Source organism: Tiliqua scincoides, chromosome 1 (assembly GCF_035046505.1).
Source record: "Tiliqua scincoides isolate rTilSci1 chromosome 1, rTilSci1.hap2, whole genome shotgun sequence".
In the NCBI taxonomy this organism is placed as follows: Eukaryota; Metazoa; Chordata; class Lepidosauria; order Squamata; family Scincidae; genus Tiliqua; species Tiliqua scincoides.
In genome coordinates this window covers 237,107,332-237,130,635 of record NC_089821.1, presented here as the reverse complement: position 1 = coordinate 237,130,635, position 23,304 = coordinate 237,107,332, and the positions used below count along the sequence as shown (strand labels likewise).

Sequence of the window (23,304 nt, the reverse complement as noted above, 5' to 3'; positions counted from 1 at the left end):
TACCCTAAATGTAACCACAAAATCCCAAAGCTCCTAATTAAGAAGGGAAGACCAAGTGGAAAAGGAAAGCCTTTACCCCTCATAAGAAAGTTAACAAAGAGGGGGCAATTCTTAATTCATAAGAACATATAAGAACAGCCCCACTGGATCAGGCCATAGGCCCATCCAGTCCAGCTTCCAGTATCTCACAGCAGCCCACCAAATGCCCCAGGGAGCACACCAGATAACAAGAGACCTCATCCTGGTGCCCTCCCTTGCATCTGGCATTCTGACATAGCCCATTTCTACAGTCAGGAGGTTGCACATACACATTATGGTTTGTAACCAGTAATGGATTTTTCCTCCAGAAACTTGTCCAATCCCCTTTTAAAGGCATCTAGGGTACTGGGTAGATGGGACTCGTTAGTCTGGGAAGGCAGCTCATCTGAGAGAAGGAAAACTCTGATCCCAAACCTCCACTGCCTTGTGGCTACATCCAGTTATGGAAAAGGCTTCAGGAGTCAACCTCGAGGCAAAATCCAGAGCCGGAGTTCCTGAGGCAGTTCGTGGCTGAACACAGTCACGTTCTGGCAACTCCTGCGACGCCGCTGGAACCAACCGTATTGGCTTCTGTCTTTCCATTGGACCATTTCAGCGATGTGGAGAGGGGGGATTTGCTGCATGAGTAACAGCCTATCCTCCATATCTACTTTACCCAGGCTTCGCGCACTGGAGAGGACACTCTGTTCCAGAACCACCATTCAGAGTGCGATCCCATAGTCTTCCGAGACTGAAGGATGCCAACAAGGGTACAAAGGCATGACAGGGTGAGTGTGTCCCCCAGGCTCCTGTTGTTGATGGAAAAGGCTTCTTGGCATATGAATCTGAAAAGATTGTTCAGGTGGCCTGACTCTGGGCCGCTGGAACTTAGGTCCTAACCCTATCCAACTTTCCAGAGCCAATGCAGCCGCAGTGCAGCCCTAAGGTAAGGGAACAAATGTCCCCTTACCTTACCCCTTACCACCATGACTGCCATCCCACTACAGGATGCAGCATACACCCTCTTGGCACAGCTACATCAGCACTGGAAAGTTGGATTGGGCCCTTAATTTATTATGCAGCAGGACTTGTGCTTGTAGCAATATACTATCAGAATGGGGCTCTCAAATTTGCAAGACCTTGGAAGAAAAGAGAGAGACAGATGCCCTCAGTGCTACAGCTTTCCTTCCCCTTAATTGGCGTGACCTTACCTAAGATTTCAGCATGACTTCACCCCTTGCAGAGTGAAGCCATGTCTAGCTCCCAGGAATGCCAGCTAAAAACCAAAATGGAGTTAGATTAAACTGTATATATGTTGGGGGGAAAGAGGATGTTTATAATACAACCTTAACAGTCTCTGTGAAAAATAAAAATAACTTTTGAAGAAAAATGCATGAAATGGATTGTTTATAAAGTTAAGAGTCAATAACATTTTCATTCTAGGAAAGGAAAAATCAGCCCTCTCCACGTGTTTTTACTACTCATCTCATTTATGATAACATTCCTCAATCTTTTATAAAGAATAAAGTGAAGGTAGGTGATCACCTTAATTATTATTATCTAATAAATTTGCCTATTAGCATTTAAGTATGTAAACAGTGAATACTTAATTTTTTGTAGGTTTCAGGATATCTGTTTTTGTTATTACAATGCAAAAATTAGGCCCATTGTATCCTTGGTGTTGGTGAAAGTATCCCTTTCCTTATCACCTCTGCACACATAAGGTGACTCTGGAATAGAGTTCATCTTAAGCAGACTTCCACATCCTTGTCACATGAATAAAATCACAGCACATAGAGTCACTCCTCCCTTCCCTCTTTTCCACATCATTGTCCAAACTTACCTGAGAACATTCCTTCTTGAACTCAGCTCAGTCCTGAAAATAAAGCAAACCCTTCGTGAATAGGAAGCATTACTGGGATAGATGACCACGTTATTTCCTTCCTCTTATTGTAGCCATAACTAATGAAGGGAGAACCCCCTCCCCAATTTTAGATACAATGGGAGGAAGCTGCCTCAAGTTTTGTCACATCAGGAAGTTCAAAATTTTCAAATGTTTCAATTTTAGGTTGCATTGCACTAATGTTAATTTCACCATATCAATAGAAAAACAGACATCACTTTAAAATCAAATATTCCTCTATCATTTTAATAGATATTGGTGGTTTTCCGAAACCCCAAAGATGCAGCTGTATCCTATTACCACTTCTACAACAAAAATCCTGTGCTTCCAAATGTCAGCTCCTGGAATGAATTCTTCAGAAAGTTCATGAGCGGTGAAGGTATAGTGTGTTAGAAGTGTTTCCTTCTGTAATTCAAAACCTAGGACTTGTTCCCATATGTTGCCTGGTGTGAAGTTTGCTTCCAAATGTCTCTGTGCTCAACATGTGAAAACTGAAACTGATTTCAAATTACACATGTAGAGGCTCTTTTGATTACAGGAAGAGACACTGTTGAGATTGTCTCTCCATCCCTGAGTCTCTGATTAACCGAAGGCCCAAAATTAAGACTAAAACCTCCAGTGCTGATGCAGCAGAGCCAACAGAGTGCATACTGCATCTAAGGGGGGGGGGGTCAATCTGGATGTCTCCTCAAGATAATAGACTTGCATTCTGTTACCTTGGGTAAGCCTCCACCAGCCCAATCTGTCCTATCTGTCCTAAGATGGTGGAATGCCTCATCAAAGATAGGATCTCAAAACACATAGACGAACAGGCCTTGCTGAGGGAGAGTCAGCATGGCTTCTGTAAGGGTAAGTCTTGCCTCACAAACCTTATAGAATTCTTTGAAAAGGTCAACAGGCATGTGGATGTGGGAGAACCCGTGGACATTATATATCTGGACTTTCAGAAGGCGTTTGACACGGTCCCTCACCAAAGGCTACTGAAAAAAACTCCACAGTCAGGGAATTAGAGGACAGGTCCTCTCGTGGATTGAGAACTGGTTGGAGGCCAGGAAGCAGAGAGTGGGTGTCAATGGGCAATTTTCACAATGGAGAGAGGTGAAAAGCGGTGTGCCCCAAGGATCTGTCCTGGGACCGGTGCTTTTCAACCTCTTCATAAATGACCTGGAGACAGGGTTGAGCAGTGAAGTGGCTAAGTTTGCGGACGACACCAAACTTTTCCGAGTGGTAAAGACCAGAAGTGATTGTGAGGAGCTCCAGAAGGATCTCTCCAGACTGGCAGAATGGGCAGCAAAATGGCAGATGCGCTTCAATGTCAGTAAGTGTAAAGTCATGCACATTGGGGCAAAAAATCAAAACTTTAGATATAGGCTGATGGGTTCTGAGCTGTCTGTGACAGATCAGGAGAGAGATCTTGGGGTGGTGGTGGACAGGTCGATGAAAGTGTCGACCCAATGTGCGGCGGCAGTGAAGAAGGCCAATTCTATGCTTGGGATCATTAGGAAGGGTATTGAGAACAAAACGGTTAGTATTATAATGCCGTTGTACAAATCGATGGTAAGGCCACACCTGGAGTATTGTGTCCAGTTCTGGTCGCCGCATCTCAAAAAAGACATAGTGGAAATGGAAAAGGTGCAAAAGAGAGCGACTAAGATGATTACGGGGCTGGGGCACCTTCCTTATGAGGAAAGGCTACGGCGTTTGGGCCTCTTCAGCCTAGAAAAGAGACGCTTGAGGGGGGACATGATTGAGACATACAAAATTATGCAGGGGATGGACAGAGTGGATAGGGAGATGCTCTTTACACTCTCACATAATACCAGAACCAGGGGACATCCACTAAAATTGAGTGTTGGGCGGGTTAGGACAGACAAAAGAAAATATTTCTTTACTCAGCGCGTGGTCGGTCTGTGGAACTCCTTGCCACAGGATGTGGTGCTGGCGTCTAGCCTAGATGCCTTTAAAAGGGGATTGGACGAGTTTCTGGAGGAAAAATCCATTATGGGGTACAAGCCATGATGTGTATGCGCAACCTCCTGATTTTAGGAATGGGTTAAGTCAGAATGCCAGATGTAGGGGAGAGCACAAGGATGAGGTCTCTTGTTATCTGGTGTGCTCCCTGGGGCATTTGGTGGGCCGCTATGAGATACAGGAAGCTGGACTAGATGGGCCTATGGCCTGATCCAGTGGGGCTGTTCTTATGTTCTTATGTTCTTATCTATTTTGCTGGCATAAACCTAGAAGAGGAAGGGGGCAAGGAAGGAGCCCAGGATACTAGTGCATGTAACTAGTAACTTATAGTATGTACGAGAATATTAGTAACTGCCCCCTCCTCTTCCCTACTCAGCAACTCGCTGTCCCTCCCACCCCCACCACTGGCTTATCTCTGCTGCCCTTGAGAAAGCTCCCTGCTGGTCCATTTGTGATACAAATCACAAGCCAGCTGCACATGCCTGCAGCTGGTTGGCATTTCTGCCAGCCTGACCCTTAAGATCTGGCTGTAGCTAACTAATTAGGCGATTATGAGATGAGTAAGTTTTACTAGGCAGGTATCTTTCACAAATGGGGTCTTCTAGGAGTAGATGCCATCATGGAGAACTGAAACCATCCTAAATGAATTACAGACATGTCTCTTTTGACATGTCTCTTATTTTAAATCAATTAATTCAGAACACAGATCCACATTTTTAAAAAAATAAATTAGGATCTCTCAGTAGGACAAAGAGACCTTCTCACCTGAAATCTTGGACAGTCAGTTTTGACGATACTGAGCTAAATGGACCCATCACCTGACTCTATCTAAGGCAGATTGGTGCATCCCAAGCATCCTGATTCCAGGTTACCTACACAAACTGTGAGATACTGTTATCTCTACATTCCCACTTTATTTTTGGTAGCTGCAGCAATTAATCTCCCATATCAGACTCTAGACTTCCACTATCTTCCCTAGCTAAATCCTCTTAAATCTCAAGAAGCTAGATAAAGCTGATCAGTAAATTAGGAAATGGGAAAATCCCTGAAGGAATCTATACTCTGAAAGCTTGGGGCTCATGCAAAAGGACTATATTGGAAAGCCTAATTTGAAATCTTGGTGCATTCTGGTGTATATGAGAACGATATGAATCTATCAATGAGCTGCCATTTTCTGAGATACTGGTGGTGGGGGGGCTTGTGAAATTATGAAAGGTTATTTGTACCCTTCATTATCGTGTGCTGGTGTCAACCAAAGAACTTTCAAAAAGAAGTGTTCGGTTTGCCTGCTGCTCGATATTTTGGGTTGTTCTGGTTCCTGGCTGGCTGCTCAATTTGCTGCTCCTTACATTTTTTAAATTAAATGGTTTGCTTTAGTTGCTTGTTGCTATTTAGTTCTTTTAAGTGTGCAAGCCACCTGGAGCGTTTTTACCTGGAAGTGAAAAAACATACTGCAACTATCTTCTAGTAATAATGGGTGGGATCCTCAGTATTTGGTTAGAAAAGGGGGATGAGTTTTGCCAGTCCCCCTTTTCCCTTTGCAGCCTCAAGGCTAAAGATCTGCTTCAAAGGGCTGGGTTACCCTTCAGAAGATAATATATGCACAATATAAGATAATATGCATACAGAGTGGAAAGGAGCAGTGTGTAGCAGGACTGGGGCTGAACTGCTTTACCAGTGACTTTTCCTGCCCCAGACATGGTAAACGAAGTGGGATATATCACAGTGTGTAAACTTGTATGTGTGAATTGTATGCTGTGTGGAATTCTCACCATAAATTGAAATGAACTTCATCAACATCTAATTGCTCCTGGCTTGCTTTGCATTTCATTTCAGTTTGCTGGCAATCCTACTTTGACCATGCTCTGGCTTGGAACAAACATATGGATGAAGAAAATATCATGATTCTCACATTTGAGGACATGAAAGAAGTAAGCATGCTTAGAAATTTTTGCTACACACAGTTTTCTAAAAACTAGTGTAACTAGGATGAACTTCCAATCATGGAGAGCCTACCTACTCTAATCCAATTTATACCTATTCCTACTGAATTACCCTTGCATTTTCCAGTAAATAATGTGTTAAAATACATTTTGAATGGGACTTTGATTAAATTAAATCAATAATTTAATTATGGATTTTTATGAATTATAAATTATGCATTTTTCAATTCTTCCTGGTTTACATTTTAAAATTGGAACATGTTTTTAAAAGTCTGGATATTTGGATCTGATAGTGGAAAGCATTTAGTGAAAGTGGTAAGAGTGGAAATGGAAAACATTTAATAGCATAAAACAAAAAAAATGCATTTCCATAAATACCAACTGCAGAACTTTATTTTGGAGTTTTGCAATCTATCTCTTTTGTTAAGAAGTTTCTTCTACTATGGGTACAACCCTATACTGCCAGTTGATGTGCAACAACCATGGCTGAATCAGCATCCCTGCATCATGCAGGCTAACACTGGATAGGATTGAACTGTAATTTTAATTAATTTAAAAAAATAAATGAATTGACTGATTAGAGAAGGCAACCCTAATTTTTTTTATTTCTAGCTGACCTCTTCCTGGATCTCAGAGAAGCTTATAATTTAAAAATATTAGATAATGTTCCAAAAAAAAATCACAACTAACTTTACCGTCTGTGCTTTTATTTTACAGAACCTTTATGAAGGAGTTAAACAAATAGCCAAGTTTTATGGGTTTCCTCTGTCTGATGAGAAGATTCAATCTATAGTAGAAAAAGCCACCTTCCAATCAATGAAAAATAAGTCTCAAGAAACCTTTGGTGGTCTTGGTCCTGTCCTTTTAAGAAAAGGTGCAGCACTGTGTAACATCCCATTTTAGCATCCTATATTATTCTGATGCTATTATTGTGCAGGCATTCATGGTTAAAAGAAAAACTGAAGCTTAACATATTAAGGACGCAATCCTATCCTGCGCTGGAACAGGCAAACCAGGGAGCTTGTGCTGTATCCAGCACAGAATTGTGGCCATAAGCAGCTCAGCCAGAGGCAAGGGGAAACATTCCCCTTTACCTCTGGGTAAGGGCTGCTGGCCCCAATGGGTCTCCTTGGACTTGCACCACCTCTGGAGGTGGTACAAGTCTGAGGAGAGCAGAGCGGCCTGAAGACTCTCTGTTTTCTCTGTTTTCCTGAGAATGGGGGATGCCTCCCTTTCTTCCTTTCTTGGAAGTTGGGCCAACGCAACTTCCAAGGAGGAAGCCAGTGCGGAGACTTGCGTTGGCCTCTGCAGGCCAGCGCTTCTTTGAGCACTGGCCTGGCTTCCTCCTTAGGAGGCACAAGCGTGCTTTATGGTATGTTTGTGACCCTCCCAGGCCGATGCACCAGTCAAAGTGAATTCTAGGATTGCGCCCTAAGTAAATTAGTTTAGTAAATTAATTACATTTTACTAAACAGACATTTCACTACTTATGTCTCAACATATGCAATTTTGATTTTATACAAAGTTTGGGCCGCCCTTTTACAAACTCAATGCACTGTCTGTAGCTACAAAATTCTCTCTTTCAGACCAGGAGTGAGATCTCAGTTTCAGATCAGGAGCATTGGGAACTGTTGGAAGGGGCAAGCTCCAGAGGGTTAGAGCTCCAGAAGCCTCCTGGAGGTAAGGGAACATGTGTTCCCAGACCCACTGCCCCAATGAGTCTACTTGGATCTGTGCCTTTTATTTTACTGGTGCAAGTCTGAGTGGACACAGGTAGAAGGATTGAGGTTGGGAAGGGGGATAGGATATTGGCAGAACTGCTGCCACTGATACTATCCACTTCCTGGCCTTGATACAATCCTCTCCCTACCTTCTGCCTATTCCCCTCTCCTTGTCCTGTTCTGTCCACTGTACCTTACTGGCACATGGGCTTTTCCAGAGGCTGCTTTTTTCTGTTCATTTTTTCAGGCCTCCATGACTCTGGGCCTAGAACATGTAAATCAGGACAATATACTCATTAGTCACAATATTCCGAAATTATCTGATCCCTGATGTTCTACACAAGAATTCATAAATATTGTTTATTAATTTTTCTTTATTTCTATGCAGGTGAAGTTGGTGATTGGAAGACTTTGTTCACTGAAGCTCAGAGCCAGGAAATGGATGCAAAATTCAACGAATGTTTAGCAGGAACTAAACTGGGTGCAAAGCTAAAATATGACAAATACTGCAAATTCTAACTCTTCTGATTTTGGGAAGTTCCACTCAAACCCATTTGTTTTGTCTTTTAAATAGGTATTTGATTAACTGATTCACCTAGAAAATTAAGAATATTTTTTCCGTATTGCTTCTAAAGCCAAGGGGTCAAATTCTTAAAATGTTTAATAGAGAGAATTTGGAGAGTGAGGACCCAATCCTATCCAATTTTACAATGCCAGTGCAGCTGTGCCGATGAGGTGTGCACTGCATCCAATGGTGCGAAGGCATTCACAGAGGCCACATTTGTTCCCTTACCTTGGGGCTGCATTGCAGTTGCACCAGTGTTGAAAAGTTGGATAGGATTGGGCCCAGGTATAAATTCTGCTGCTGCAGGCTCCCCTTTTGTTTCAAGAAATTTGCTCATAAGTCCCAGATATATGTTGCTTTCAGTCAAGCACCTTTGCCATGACTTACTCTCTCTTGGACCTTTCACTGATAAGAGTTTCTTGACTCCACTGACTTGCTCATCAGATTTATCCACTCGCAAGAATCACAAACATTTACAGTCCAATCCTACTAAATTCCCCTCCCCTGCCGATGCAGCCCCACAAGCAGAGCATGGGCTGCATCCTCTGGAGGCAGTTTTGGAACTCTCCTCTAGGTAAGGGAAAATTTGTTAGTAAGCCCTTTCTGTCCCACTGGATCTACTCAGACATGCACCAGAGATTTTTGCTGGTACAAGTCCAAGTGAACCAGGAAAGGCAGATCAAGGCCAGGAAGGTGGAAAGGAGATCAGTGTGCCACTGCCGCTGAAGGCCATTCCATCATGGCCTTGATCCACCCAGACTTCTCCCCATTTTGCCCCCATTTCACCCACTGTCCACTGACCTCATGTGCTCGCTTACCAGTGTTGGGTGGCGGATTGGAAGGCTACTGGCATGCAGCTGTGGCCCAGCCACGCTAAATACTCATACCTTGTGGCATTTTGTGATAGCCATAAAACATTCTGTGCTGCCAGAATGCAAGTTCTGGTGGTGGTGTGGTTCGAAAAGATTTGGCCATTATTCTTCACTGCAGTTACTGAGGCTTTGGTTACGGAGGGCCTGCCTGCCTACCTGCCATCTTGTTTGGTTTTTTTTCAGTCTCATTAGTTCAATATTCCCACAAAGTTGCCAATGAGTAAGCAGGTGTGTTACAACACAATCCTATCTTGCGCTGGAACAGGCAGGCCAGGAGGATAGGGGCCCAAAGTGGCTCAGCCAGAGGCAAGGGAAAACTCTTCCCCTTACCCCCAGGTAAGCCACTGCAGCCCCAATGCGTCTCCTCGGGCTTGCACCACCTCTGGAGGTGGCATTAGCCCAAGGAGAGTGGAGCAACTTGCAGCGGCTCAAGGAATGGTGTTGGGATCCAGCATAACTGCTGGATCTCAGTCCCACCTCCCGCTCCCCATCCTCCTACTCCTGGGACCGTCCTCTTCCCGTCCTCCCCCTGACCCAGAACGCTTCTTCCGCCTTGAGTGTCCTCATTGGATAGAAAGACAGGATATAAATCTCTAAAATAAATAAATAAATAAATAAATAAAATTAAATAAAGGCTAGTCAATGAAAAAATGATAGAAGGGCTCCCCTTTTATAGTGTACACCTGGAACATTCTGGCAGCATAACCATATACAGTTACAGTTGCCATTATGCCAGGTGTTGGCAAACTACCATAGATACTCATCTATGTAAAATTTTTGCCACATAATCAAGCTCTAATTATCACTTATCTCCAGGACAATTAGAGGGCAGAGCCTTTCAACTCTGAAAAGTTTATCTTTCAAGCAGCAGCTCATAGAAGAGATGCAGGGGTTGTTTCTACAGCAACTTCACCAGGAAATTCCAGCCAAAGTTAACCTTTTATTCTCCTTCCTTCCTTCCTTCCTTCCTTCCTTCCCTTTTTCAAATGCTGCAGCCTGGTTCTGCTTTGCAAATACTTGCAAAGCAGGTCTGTTTTTTTCAACACCAGGATGGGATCCTCCTTTCCATTAGAAATAAAATCCCAGGCTACAGTTCAGTGCACTATTATTTCAGAATTACACCCATGGAAAGCAATGGGTCTATTTCTGAGTAAAAAGGGTTGCAAATATCTCTGCTGTGAATTGAATTGCACACTCTCAGTTATGTGTTATGGGTTGTATGTTGTATGTAGAGCTTCTGGCTTAACACACCAGACACCTTAAAGGTGGATTTGATTCAAGGTTCTCCTGCAGTGGTTCCCAACTTGCATATCCCTTGGCAGCAATTTCTATAAATTGTATCCTTCATATTAGCAAAATGTAATACAAGCTCTCATTTCCTCTCAGACTTCATGTATTTATCACACATTTTCTCTTTTCATCTGTTTGAAGAACAAAAGACTCTACCTTTGCACTGTTTTGCACCAGAAGTGTGCTGATAAATTCTGGGTGATTGATTACTTTCCATATTATATTTCAGCTTTTTTAATGTGCTGGTTTTCAATCACTGGTTCATACATGAATTGATGACCAAAAAACTAGCTATTGGTGGGGCTTTCACAGCCAACCAGCTACCTCCCTTCCTACCTTGCTGGTCCTTGCAAGGCATTCTTGCCTTGCAAGGCATTCTGGAGCATGACTTGCCTTCTTCTGCCATTATTCCATTCTTTTTCAAGTACCCCTAAAGGTCCTGTTGAGTGTCCCTGGGAGTACATGAATCCCAGGTTGGGAACCACTGTTTTACTGGTATGTTGTTTACAGTGCACTTACTCTGATTGTGTTTACAAAAGGTGGTGGAGACCAGAATTTAAAAAGAATAAAAATGTATTTTATGATCTTTTACTATGTTTTTAATAAATTAGAGACTACAGTTCTTAGGTAACAATTAGTGGTAGGTTATTTTTCAGGATCTGGCCTCGGGTAAAATCAGACAAAACTATAGTCAGACACCCCCTAAGTTTAACCCCTGACTTATCCGAGGGTCATAGAAAATTCCATGATTGTTGGCTCAAAATCTGCCCTTGACTTATCTGTGGGGTCGACTTATAGGTGACTATCTGTGGTATCGTAACGGTCACAATGTAATTTGGTGGGAAATACATTCTTCCCTCAGAAAAGGGTTTTCCAATACATATATAGTAGGAAACCACTCATATTGATACTGTTTTCTAGATGGAAACACTTTGTTACAAAGCTTTTCTTGAAAACTTGGTTGTCAGATGGAGCCTCTCAGAAGAACAGACAAGAGCTCAGGAGCAGGAGTGGCAGCAGCTGCTCCCCACACCATAGTCTAACTCAGTGATTTTCAGCCTTTTTTCTCTCATGGCACATTGGCAAGGCACTAAAATTGTCAAGGCACACCATCAGTTTTTTGACAATTGACAAGGCACACTGTGTGGTCAATGGGGAGCTAACATCCCCAAATGGTCCTATTGATAAATGACCCTCTCCCAAATCCCCATGGCACACCTGGGGATCATTCACAGCACACCAGTGTGCCACGGCACAGTGGTTGAAAATAGTTGGTCTAACTACTCGCCACCAGCAGGCTACCCAAGGCAGAGGACAATCAGTGTGTGCCACATTGGCTTAGGTTGCTTGCCAGCCTCTGGGTGGCGCTCAAGAGGAAGACTTGCGTCTATGCTCTCTGTCAACCATAAGAGGAAGAGGATGGTTCACGACCATCCTGCCACTGTGTGATGGTTGTGAACAGGCAAGAAGCTGGGAATTTGAAAGCCCACTGACTTCCTCGTGTCAGACAAACCAATTTTAGCGATGTGAATGCATTTTCCAACTTATAACATGAGGGTACAACATCCAGGGTGACCAGGTGTCATATCCGCAAAAGAGGACCAGGCAGCCCAAAATGTAAGACAAGAAAAATGTGGGACATGACAAAATGAAAGCTAAAAACACTCGTATATTGATTTGAACACTATATTACTTATGATTACATTTAAAACTATATTACATATACTTTTATATACCGTAGTTGATTAATTCCAAGAAGGCTATGCTCTGCCTGCAGGGGTCGCTCACAGGGAAAAGGAGGACATTTAAGTTCTTTTCCAGAACATGAGACTTAAAAACAGGACACATCCTGGAAAAAGAGGACGCCTGGTCACCCTGACCACACCACAGGGGGCGTCCAGCGGAAAGAGGGCACTGGCAGAATGTCGCTAGAACTCCAGCAGTGCCCAGCAGGCTGCCTGTCCTCGCTGCAGGTTGGGAACCGCCCCTTTTGGAGCTGCTACTGTGAGCGCTTCGCCTCTGGCCCCAAACCAGCAGTGCGGCGGGAAGGCGAGAGGGCACTATTTCTGTGGAGTCACACCGTTTGATTGCATTGCCTATAGAAGGGGGGCTGGGGGAAGACTTTCACTCTCGCTCCCCTCTTGTTTTGGTTGCACAGCTGCCCCTATTTGCATGGGTGTGTGCAGCCCCAGCTCTTGCTGGAGTGGAGAGGCGGGTGGGCAGTCGCTCCGTAGGATCTCTGAGCCCATTCCTACGCATGTCTACTCAGAAGTAAGTCCCATTAGTGTCAATGAGGCTTACTCCTAGGAAAATGTGGATAGGATTGCAGCCTGGGAGCCCAAGCCTATGCATGTCTACTCAGGAGTAAGTCCCATTATAGTCAATGGGGCTTGCTCCCAGGTAAGTGGATAGGATTGCAGCCTCTCTGCAACACGTGGAGGGTCTGTTTTGTTTGCCCCAGTGATCGGGGTGGAGCCTGCCGTTCCCTCCCCCTTTTGCAGACATGCAAAAAAGCAAAGCCAAACCCTTTTGGAGAAGCCCCCGGCTGCAGCCTGCACAGGCGTCCGGCCACTGGGCGCTTGCATCCATCCATGCAGCCCCCTGCTCGTCCCGACCCTGGGCGTGGCAATGCGAGATCCCGGGAAAGGCCGAGACGAGGAAAGAGGGCGCGCGGGGCAGGAGCTGCGGGAGTCCACTTTCACTTTCGATTTTCCGCCAAGCCGCAGCTCGGAGCCCGCCTGCTCAGCGACAGCGCCGGGCTGCGAGGAAACGAAAGCGGCGCTGCGGGCGGAGAAGGTTCCCGTCTCCAGCCGGCGCAGAGACACGACGCGCTGCTCGCGGCTGGCTGGGAGTTGCTGAGGTCCCCGCTGCTGCCTGGTTGGTGAGTGTAAGAGGGCCGTGTGCTGGGGGAGGGCGAACTGGATCAGGGGGCTGAAGCCCCAGCAGGACCGGGAAGAGCCTCCCTAAAGAGGCGGGTGGTCGGGAGCAGCAGGAAAAAGGCCTTCTCTGCCTGGCCCCGTCGCCAGCCTTTGCTCGTCTGCAGCAGGGCAGGCCTGGATCTGACTTGCAGACCGGCTCAGGCTGCAGTCCTGTCCACCCTTATCTGGGAGTAAGCCACTTTGACTACAGTGGGAGTAGACAGGCATAGGTTTGGGCTCTAAGGCTGCAATCCTATCCACACTTTCCTGGGAGTAAGCCCCATTGACTCTGATGAGACTTACTTCTGAGTAGACAGGCATAGGCTTGGGCTCTCCGGGCACAATCCTAGGCATGTCTACTTAGACGTAAGTCCAATTGTATTAAATGGGACTTATTCCCAGGAAAGTGTGGATAGTATTGCAACTTCAGGCTGCAATCCTATCCACACTTACCTGGGAGTGAGCCACATTGACTATAATGGGACTTCCTTCTGAGTAGACAGGCATAGGATTGGGCTCTCAGTTTCCTGCTGGGAGCCAAAAGTCATTACTTGTCTCTGTTGGTGCCAACAAAAGATCACAAGGAAGTGAGCACAAATCCATCCGACTGTGTGCTCCAGAGGGTCGAAGAGAGATGGGAAGGGGGACACGGGGCTTTGGGAGTATGCTAAGAGGTGGGTCTTAGCAATGGACTGATGCTTCCCCCACTTTGCCCTGTCTACAGGAATGCATGGGGGGGGGATGTCTGAACAGTGCTTCAGGGACAGCTAGTCTGAAAGTGGCATTTTGAATGGGAACAGATGCCCTCCTTCCTCTACATTTGCAGCTCTTATTTGGAGGAGAGCCTGGGTGGTGGTGGAAGCATTGTAACTGTGGCAGCAGAGACACCCCCAATAAAAATAATGTTGGAGCCAGCCAGTGACAAGAACTCGTTTTATATGGTGAGGTGAGAGTAATTCAGTTGCACATGCAATACTGTATTTATTGAAATTTCTTCCATTTTCAGAGGCTACATCAAGATGGCAGATGCAAAGGCAAGGCTTAATGAATATTGTCAGAGAAACAAGTTAACGCTTACCTATATCGATACTGGTTCTGAAGGCCCTTCTCATGATCCTGTGTAAGTTGATTAATGATATGAGGGAAAAGGCACTTTTCTCCACTTTTTATGCTAATAAGTTGTTTATTATTGTATTAGCTAGGGGGGTTGGGATAGAAAGCTCTAGTCCTTTCACAAAATCTGAAACACAAATGTCTTACTACAGCTGCACCTTAATTACTATAACAATTAATTAATTTCCTCTGTATTCCTGAAAGTAGGCCTTAGGTTGGGATCTCCCTTCCTTAAGCAGTGTATTCTGGACATATTCAGAGTGATAGCGTTTAGTATGCTGAAGAATAGTTAGAAATTGATTTCATATATATTGACCTACAAAAAGGGCCAGTTTGAATAGTTTTTGTTCTATTGGTCCCTCTTTGTGAGTTTAGAGTAGGACTGCCTAGTAGTCAAAAGCAAGCAGGGCAGATCCTGCTTGGCTGCCCTGAATAATTAAGGGTGAGGGAGAGAGCAAAGAAAACAAAGTGCCTGTCTTTTCAGGCACAAACAAAAGCAAAGCAGCCCACCTCCAAATCAAGACACACATGCTCTCCACTCAATGCTGCAGGAGCAGGCACAGCCTTGCTCCTGTGTGCCTGCTGCTCTCACTGCTGTTCCAGTAAGCTGTACTGTAAGCTGTACTGTTACAGGAAGGCTGTAACAGCTTCAAAGGTGGAGCCGACAGTCTATTTTGCCAGGCTCCAGTTTCCAAGATGGCGACACTGACTTCAATTGCCAGATTCCAAGATGGCGGCTTGGACCTTCTCGGGACCCACCTGACATCAGCTCGCAATCCACTTGGCGGGTCGCGACCCACAGTTTGAGAAACCCTTTTGTAGGGTGCATACACAATGGTTCTGTATGAAACTGTCACTCAGTAGTTTTTTTTTTTAACAGCCTACTGGAGGTTACTTTCTAAATAGCCCTCATATTTCCTGTTTTCCTACATTCTTATAAGCTTCTTAAATGAACCACACATGTCAAAGAAACTTTTAAAGGTGTTTACTGTTATTTTATCCATTGCAGATTCACTGCAGTGGTTTCAATAAACAACAGAAAGTATGACCCAGGAACAGGTAAATCCAAGAAGGAGGCAAGAGGTCATGCAGCACAACTAGCTTGGAGAACCATAGAACAAGAACAGCAAGTAAGTGGAAAGTATATAGATCATGCTGTGGGGGGAGGGGGTGGTGAAACACTTTGGCCTAGAGAACATCAGTGTTCCATGATGGAACCAGGACCATTCGTTTCTTTTCCACAGCTTACTAGCTTCATCCTGCCAAAATTCTCAAGCATCATCTTTCAGCTAAAAAGAATGCTCTATTCCGCCTCATTCCCAGCCCTCCTGGACCAACCTGGAGTTCGTGAAATCGTGCACTAATTATTTCAGTTTGCGAAACCTGTTTGCACAAATGTGTTCAGTTTCTTTACTGTGGCTACAGCTCAGAAAACTGGGCAGAGCTGTGTCTCTGAACCCACTTGGGTTCATGTTGTCATCTCCATGAATATAAGAAAAGTGCAGCTTAGTAGCCTTCTTCTCAAGTAATTTTCCCTGCATTCACTGAACTCTGAAGCAGACTGTGGCCGATGACCCCCCTGCCCCAACTCAGATATGCTCACTTCCTGTGCTCACAGCAGTTGCTTGTTCATTGTTCATGAGCAAGAAGGCCTACCCATGTATGCTAGGACAGGCTTCTGCTGGTGTACTATAAGTAGGTGTACTTTTTTAATGAACTCGCAATGTGCAGTTGATGAGATACGGCCAATGGTGCCTTTTCTGTTTCATTCAGTGGAAGTAGGAAGAATTACTTTAGAAGAAGAGATTATTTTACGAGCACTATGTGTCTGTCCTGGCTACCATGTTAAATACAGAGCTCAGCAGACAGGGCCTATCTATGCCCTGCCTGCTGAGCTCTGTATTTTAACATGGTAGTTAGGACAGACACTGCTCTGAAAATAAGCTCCTGTTTCTCATCTACCTGTGTAATGAGGGGATTCAGTGAGTCGCTGTTCTCTGTTCTTAAGTAGATTTGCAGCTTAACCCTGTGGTTGTCTATTCAGAAGTAAGAGTGCGACTTAATTGCAGGAAAGACTGCAATCTAACTTACACGTTTTGTTGATAGGCAGAGTCTTCTTTCAGACAACAGAGGCAGCCACTGTCACCTCCATCGCCACTGCAAGCATCTCAAGTCCCTCAGTCTCCTGCAAACATATCGGAAGCATCACCTTTAGTTAACTATATCTCCTGGTTAAATTTCTATAAACAAACGAAAAAGGTAGACATAGAGTACATTTGGGGAGATCGATCTGGAGCAGCGCACACACCAATGTAAGATGACCTACTTTATATTCTTTAATTGATTAAATTATGTTTTGTGTAGACATTAAGAATAAATTTGACACTTGGATTTTTAGTGTATTATGTACTCAAGGTTGTCATAAGACATGATAATATAAGTGAAGCTCTTTGATTGTATATAAGTATACGTATATGCTAGGTATTGTTTCTTGCAAACCAGTTTGGAATCATCAACAGATGCATTCCTTCTTTGCGACCATTGGGGCTAGAACCTTGTTTTTGACATTATTAAATGGAATAATTGTACAGCAGTACCTTGACTTTCATCCACTTGACTGGTATCGCTTTGCTCTTTCAACCATTTTCAGTCATACCACTTCAGATTTCATCCATGTGCTTTCCTCTTTTGTCCAATTTCATCCAACCTTTCACAACGTTAATCAACATTCTTATGTTTATTTTTCTTTCTGTTTATGTAGGTTCCACGTTGTTGTTGTTATTATTATTATTATTATTATTATTAATAACAGTATTTATATACCACTTTTCAACTAAAAGTTCACAAAGCGGTTTACAGAGAAAAATCAAATAACTAAATGGCTCCCTGTCCCAAAAGGGCTCACAATCTAAAAGGATGCAAAGAAATACCAGCAGACAGCCACTAGAACAGACAGTGCTGGGGTGAGGTGGGCCAGTTATTCTCCCCCTGCTAAAAAAAGGAGCACCCACTTGAAAAAGTGCCTCTTACCCAATTAGCAGGGGGTTTAACACATGCATTCTTATGTGTTATATAATTATTTATTTTTTCACTGACCAAAATAAATTTGCAGGTAATGCTGTGCTTTGTCATTCATCCATTTTTTACTTCCTTGTTCTGGTCCCTAACCAGATGAAAGTGCAAGGTATTGCTGTAATTAAATGGAAAGTACTATTCTTGAGATACTTTTTTTGCATACACAGTGATTCTATGGGCATGTAATATATGCATGCAATATATATATGTAATATAATATATATATTATATATATATAACAATATAATATATGTAATATATTAATGTAATATATATGTAATATATTAATGTAATATATATATATGCATGTAATTATATGTAAAATATAATATATTTTAGAGGCAGATGACAAATCTTGGAGGAAAAAGTTTCCTGAAAAGAGAGATTGAAAGCATAACTCCTCCAAATTCATATGGCATGCCTAGAATATGTGCAGCCAGCTTCTCTCCCTGCCTACAAGTTATTCAGATCTGCTCCAATTTCGTTGCACAAGACATACCTGTTGCAGCAAGTAGAGGGATTTGCTGCAACAGCTGTGTCTTGTGCAACAAAATTGGAGCAGATCTGAATAACTTGTTGCTAAATGTAAGGTGAAGACCCTTTACTATAACCCTTGGCGGGTACAACTCTGTGCTGCCAATGGGGATGTAGAATCACTCCTCCAGTTTGGGATGCAAAAAACTGGTCGTGGTTGTACCTTTGTATCCATGCCTATTACATGATCCTTAACAAGTATTTACATGGTACACATAGGCTTCTGATGGTGAAAGGAGGTGACACAGGCCCCCTTTTGTTGTACCGGTCCCCTCTGGTTAAGTGAAACAGTGAATACGGGTGAACACCCCCCACACTCTGGATGGGAGTAGAACTCTCCTCATCTCCAGAGGGTCCTCTCAGCCCAACAGAGACCATGGCATCCTTCCACGGCCTCTGCTGGGGTCAGACCAAACCTTAGAGGTAAAAAAAAGTCACTTTCAATTTTTCGAAAAACTGAAAGTAACTTTTTTTTTTACCTCCAGGGCTCAGTCTGAGCCCAGCAGAGGCCATGGATGCTCCGTGGGTTCTGCTGAGCTCAGACAACCCACCAGAGGTGAGGGGAGGTCCGCTTTCCTTGAATCTAGGGGGGCGCATGTGGGGGGGACCCGATACGTGATCCACGGATATGGGATCCGGGGGATATGGGGGACCCCCTGTACTGGGAACTGAGCCTGATGCTATGCTTTTCTGCTGTTGTGAACTTCAGTGGTGAGAATCAACTTCTTTCTTTCCATTTGTATGTCTTGTAGCCATTCCGTAGCTTGTAAGATTGGAAATAAAGTTTTTCCTGAAGGTACAGGAAGAACTAAGCAAGCTGCAAAACTTAATGCAGCCAGGTTAGCATACGAAGAACTGAATAGTCAACCAACTTCCAGGGTATGTATTACATTGACATTAATGCGAAAGTGGTAAATTCATTGGTATTCTTACTGTGTCTCTAGTTCAGATGCATTCTAAATACTTCATATCATGTTCCAGATTTTATAAGGTTTCTTTCCCAAGTCAGTGGAGTCTGTAAAATTTTGACTTTAGAGACTTGCCTGATCAAAATAGCCTGTTCAAGTGTCCACTTTGACCAAGTAGATGTTTAAGCTTTCGTTTTGACTCTGATAATGCTTTAAATGAACAAGTTGAAGTAAAGCATGAAGAACAAACTGCGTTTATGTGATACATTATTTTTCTTATGTATATAAATATGTTGTTCAGCTGAACTCTCCACATAGCATCATGCAGGCCTGAGTAAAATAAACTTGGGTTTAATTTCATATGAATTTTCCTTTCAGGTAGAAAAGGTTCTTGTGAATGGGTTGCCATGAGGACAGGATGTCAGTATTTCCTTGGGGGTGCTCCTTTTGCCTCACAGTCCATTATGAGAACATTTATAGTCTATGCTCATAGTGAACATTGACTTGGCAGGTCTGGTCAGGCAAAGAAGTCTTCTCTTTTGCAGTTCTCTGAATGAATCTTGTTTCTGGGCACACTATTTCATGAGCTCAGGAATGGGAGGCATGAAGATGGAAATATCCACTCTCCGTGTTGAGTGGCCATGTGAAGAAAATTTCAGATAACTAGGCTGTCCAATGAAAATTGCCATCATTGCATGTTTGACGCAAGTGAATTGGTTTTTTCCACCATAGTAACATGTAAAGATCTTATGTATTTCCTTTCATTGCCATTGCTACAAGTTGTTGAAACAGAGCTTTGATTTTCAATTGTTCTGTTTTGTTTTCCAGACAGAACAAAGTGGTACACCAAGTAATAATTCTAGAGATATGCCATTTAGTAACTCCCAAGAAGTACTGGAAACACCTGAGAAGTAAGTTGTGTCTCTATTGATGATTTATCATAGCCTTGTAAATAGACATTTGTCTGGCATGCCCTCTGACTTTCCTTCTTCTGACAGTCACTTGTTTCCATGCAGAGTCTTCCCTAGTGGAGGTCTTGTTTTTTCATTGTTCCTAATGGTATCCTCTGATTGTTGCCTTTGGAGAAGTTCTGTGTGTCTTGTGCCCAGGAACTCCTCAGATGTCTTGATTTGATAAAGGGTGAATACTTCTTCCTCTAGCCCTCTCACCTTCTCTTTCAAAAGTGCAACCAGTTTGCACTTGTTGCATGCGAGGTCCACAGGGTCTGCAGGCAAGAAGACAAACATACGAGTACACATGCTGCACATCACGACTACTGTAGTCTCATCTTCCATTTTGTGAAGAGCTGAGGGCTTGCTTGCTGCTGGAGTCTTCACAGTTCACAGTGAGCGTCTCTCTCTGTGGTCCCATTCTGCAGCAAAGCTTGCTGGGAGGAGCATGCAGATGAGCTGTCCACTTCCAGATGCTCTGCCCTGGAGTCCACAAGTGAAGAGTCATAGGCAAAGAGTACATTAACCATTGTTAAGAGTAGACAGTTGCTTAAACAGGGTCTGTTCTTTTATCAGCATGTTTTAGGGAAAACATTGAAACCACAAAGCTGTTCACTCATTCAGCCTTGATATATTCACTGAATGCTGGGGCGTGGAATATGTATGTTGGCCTTGCTCTCCAACATTCACAGGTTTCTATGAAGGGGCTCTTCCTGAGTTCAGTGGTTTGTGTCTAAGGCTTCTCTGAACAAACAGGAACCCTGATTATGCAGGGTTCCCAATCACATGGAAAAGCTCTGTGTACATACAGCTATAGGGTCCTGCTCCACGCCTCCAAATGAGTGGGCATCAGGAAGGTTGGCTAATGGGCACAACAGGGTGTGTTGGGCCATGGAACAAATGCCATTTTAAACTACAGTCTGGTTATGTGTCTTCCAGGTTTGTTCAAAACGTAAAATGTTTTGCTTCCAATACATCGGATAGTGTGATCTTTCAAGACTCTGGAGCATCTTCAAAGTAAGGGTCATTTAAATGTGGGGGGGGGGGAATCAGTGGTGCTGTAGGAGAGAGCATCTGCTTCTGTCTAGTTATTTTATACTTTGAATATTTCTTATTCCTGGAAGGATTAGGAGGAGCACAAGGAGAGTTTGTCTTCTCTTTCACTAACCAAATTAGTTGCCCACCGATCAGGGGTGAGTGGACCACCGGGCAGCAGAGATGGTGGAATAGCATTGGGGAATGAATGTTTCTGGGCAGGAGAGAGCAGCCTGGGAGCCATTCAGGCCCAGGAGGGGCGAGGGGATGGCAGCCTCAGCTGATGCCACATCTTATCCCCCCCAAATCTGAAAGCCCTACACTGGCTATTGAATCTACACCAGAAATTAAGCCCATTGGGGCTGCCTGGACCTGATATGGAGTAAGAGAACTGATAAGTCTGGCAGCCTACTTGGCCTTGCAGGATACAGCAGCGGCCGTTTCAGCACCGTTGTATTGTGGTGTGGGCAGCCCAGATAGGATTGGGCTGTGAGGCTATCTATCAAATGTTTGAGATGGTTATAATTAAGGTAGTCTAGGCTCCTTAAAGGATAGGTTGAACAACCAAAAATTAAATTTAGACATAATACCCCCAGTGCAGTATAGAAACAGTACTTTATGTTCTGGCTCACCTTTCTTTTTTGCCTCTTGTTTTCTTAAATAGTCCAACTGACACTCATTCCAAAGATTTTAACCAATTAAGAAGGCAGTAACTTCAGTTTCTATTTTCCCAACACTTTTAAGTTTCTATTTCACCAGAGCTGTAAATTTCTTTTCCCCAGGCTCCTCCTTCCTGATATTGAAGACAAAAATGATTCTGGGGTTGGAATTGACTAGCTCCAATACTTGGCAAAAGTTTTTCAATATTCAAACATGAAAATAAACAAAATAGCAGAAATATTTCTGTTCATAACATAAAAGAAGCATTTTATGTCAATTATCTGTAGCATGTGCGCCAAACTACGCATGTACAATATTTGAAGAAACTGATAAAAGTTAGTGAGATCTAGTGTTGTGAAATTTAGGACATGGCTGGTTAGTGAAGTGCCTGTCAAAAGGAGGATATAGCAAACTTAGCCAGTGGTTATAAATAGGACATTGTATAAAAATTCATGGTAACCAAAGGCATAATTTGATTTCATGGTGTATTGTCTAGAGCAGAGGTTCCCAAACTTCTCAGAAGGAGTAGAGAACCTTGTAAGTGGTGGCAGGGGCTGGAGCAAAGGGGCTGGTGCCCATAGCCCCTTCTGCAGACCCCTGCATGCTAGAAATTGCTCGGTTTGGTAATCAGAGTGTACTTCTGGTATTGGAACAATTTTGAGCATGGGGGGGCGGACCTCTCAGACTGTCCTTGAGGCCAGCACGAACTCTCCAGGTAAAGGGGAAAGCCCCTTTGTTCCTGCGGCACTGCAGTCGCTGCAGCGCCATTGGTGTCCCTATTATTGGGCCACTCCCCTTAAGGGGGAATGGCCCAGTTTTTGTCCCCTATGGTGGGTTGTGACCCACACTTTGGAAACCACTGATATAGAAGATTGAAGTGGGCTTGTACTTTCAAACATGTTACTGTTAAGACAGACTTTGGAGTACCTTCCTTACGTTATAAACAAACTATAGGGACTTGTATCTTGTTTTATCATATATCAAGATAGTTAACTGAACTACCAATGATATGTAGTATCCAGTGCAACAATATACCTCTATAATGCATATGATGCACAGTAAACCTGCAAAAAAAAAAAAAAAGGGGGGGAAGATCTTGTTCAGAAACACAGTGGGCTTACTTCTAAAATAACACTCTTTCCAAACATCTCTAGTTATAGTGAAAGTCATTTTCTTTTTCCTTTGTAGTGGTACAGATTCTGGTTTAGAATGTAAGGGTCCAGTTGACAGACTGAGTGATGCATTTGGTGCTGTGAAACTAAATGAAACTTCTTCTTTGGTACAGTATGAAAACTTGTTTTTCTCTTGTTCCATTGTACATTGTTATGTGTTCATTTTTGTTTATGTATTTATTTTGCTATAAATGTTTTTCTGGCAACCCCGCATTTTCCACTCCCCACACCCCCTTTTTCTGCCCTGATGCAGAAGTAATTGCGGTGACATAATCTACCTCTTCTGTTCCCCCTTTGAAAAAAGGGGGAATGGAGAAGGTGGCTGAGGCCCTGATGGAGCCTTCCACACCGCTTGTAAGAGGTGCGGAGGGCTCCATCGCAGTAGTTTGGAGCCACTGGAAGCGGCGCCCAAGGCAGGTGAGTGCTGCTTCCCGGAGGCGGGCAGCGCTCCCCTGCTGGGTGCCGCTTCCAGCAGCCCCAGACTGCTCCAATGGAGTCCTCTGTGCCACTTGTCAGTAGTCAGAATGCTCTGTTGGGGGCTGGGAAGCGGCACGTCTCCTCTGAAATCTGAGGACATGAGCGCCACTTCCCCTCTGCCTCTGAGGTGCACCCAGGATCGCTGCTGGAGAGGCAGCGAGAAGCTGCCTCTCTGGCAG

General features: G+C 43.9%; 1 protein-coding gene across 1 annotated transcript in view; it reads left to right on the top strand.

Annotated features, from left to right (window-relative positions):
- The window catches only part of LOC136647522 (uncharacterized), a 52,946-nt gene that overhangs the window by 6,122 nt on the left and 23,520 nt on the right, over positions 1-23,304 (top strand). Inside the window, exons 3-16 of the mRNA XM_066623121.1 lie at positions 1,462-1,551; positions 2,174-2,300; positions 5,729-5,823; positions 6,553-6,709; positions 7,945-8,064; positions 12,822-13,164; positions 14,028-14,147; positions 14,208-14,321; positions 15,324-15,444; positions 16,421-16,626; positions 18,676-18,802; positions 19,660-19,742; positions 20,721-20,798; positions 22,665-22,755. Of these exons, the coding sequence (XP_066479218.1) occupies positions 1,462-1,551; positions 2,174-2,300; positions 5,729-5,823; positions 6,553-6,709; positions 7,945-8,064; positions 12,822-13,164; positions 14,028-14,147; positions 14,208-14,321; positions 15,324-15,444; positions 16,421-16,626; positions 18,676-18,802; positions 19,660-19,742; positions 20,721-20,798; positions 22,665-22,755 (1,872 nt within the window). The remainder of the gene's footprint in view (positions 1-1,461; positions 1,552-2,173; positions 2,301-5,728; positions 5,824-6,552; positions 6,710-7,944; positions 8,065-12,821; positions 13,165-14,027; positions 14,148-14,207; positions 14,322-15,323; positions 15,445-16,420; positions 16,627-18,675; positions 18,803-19,659; positions 19,743-20,720; positions 20,799-22,664; positions 22,756-23,304) is intronic.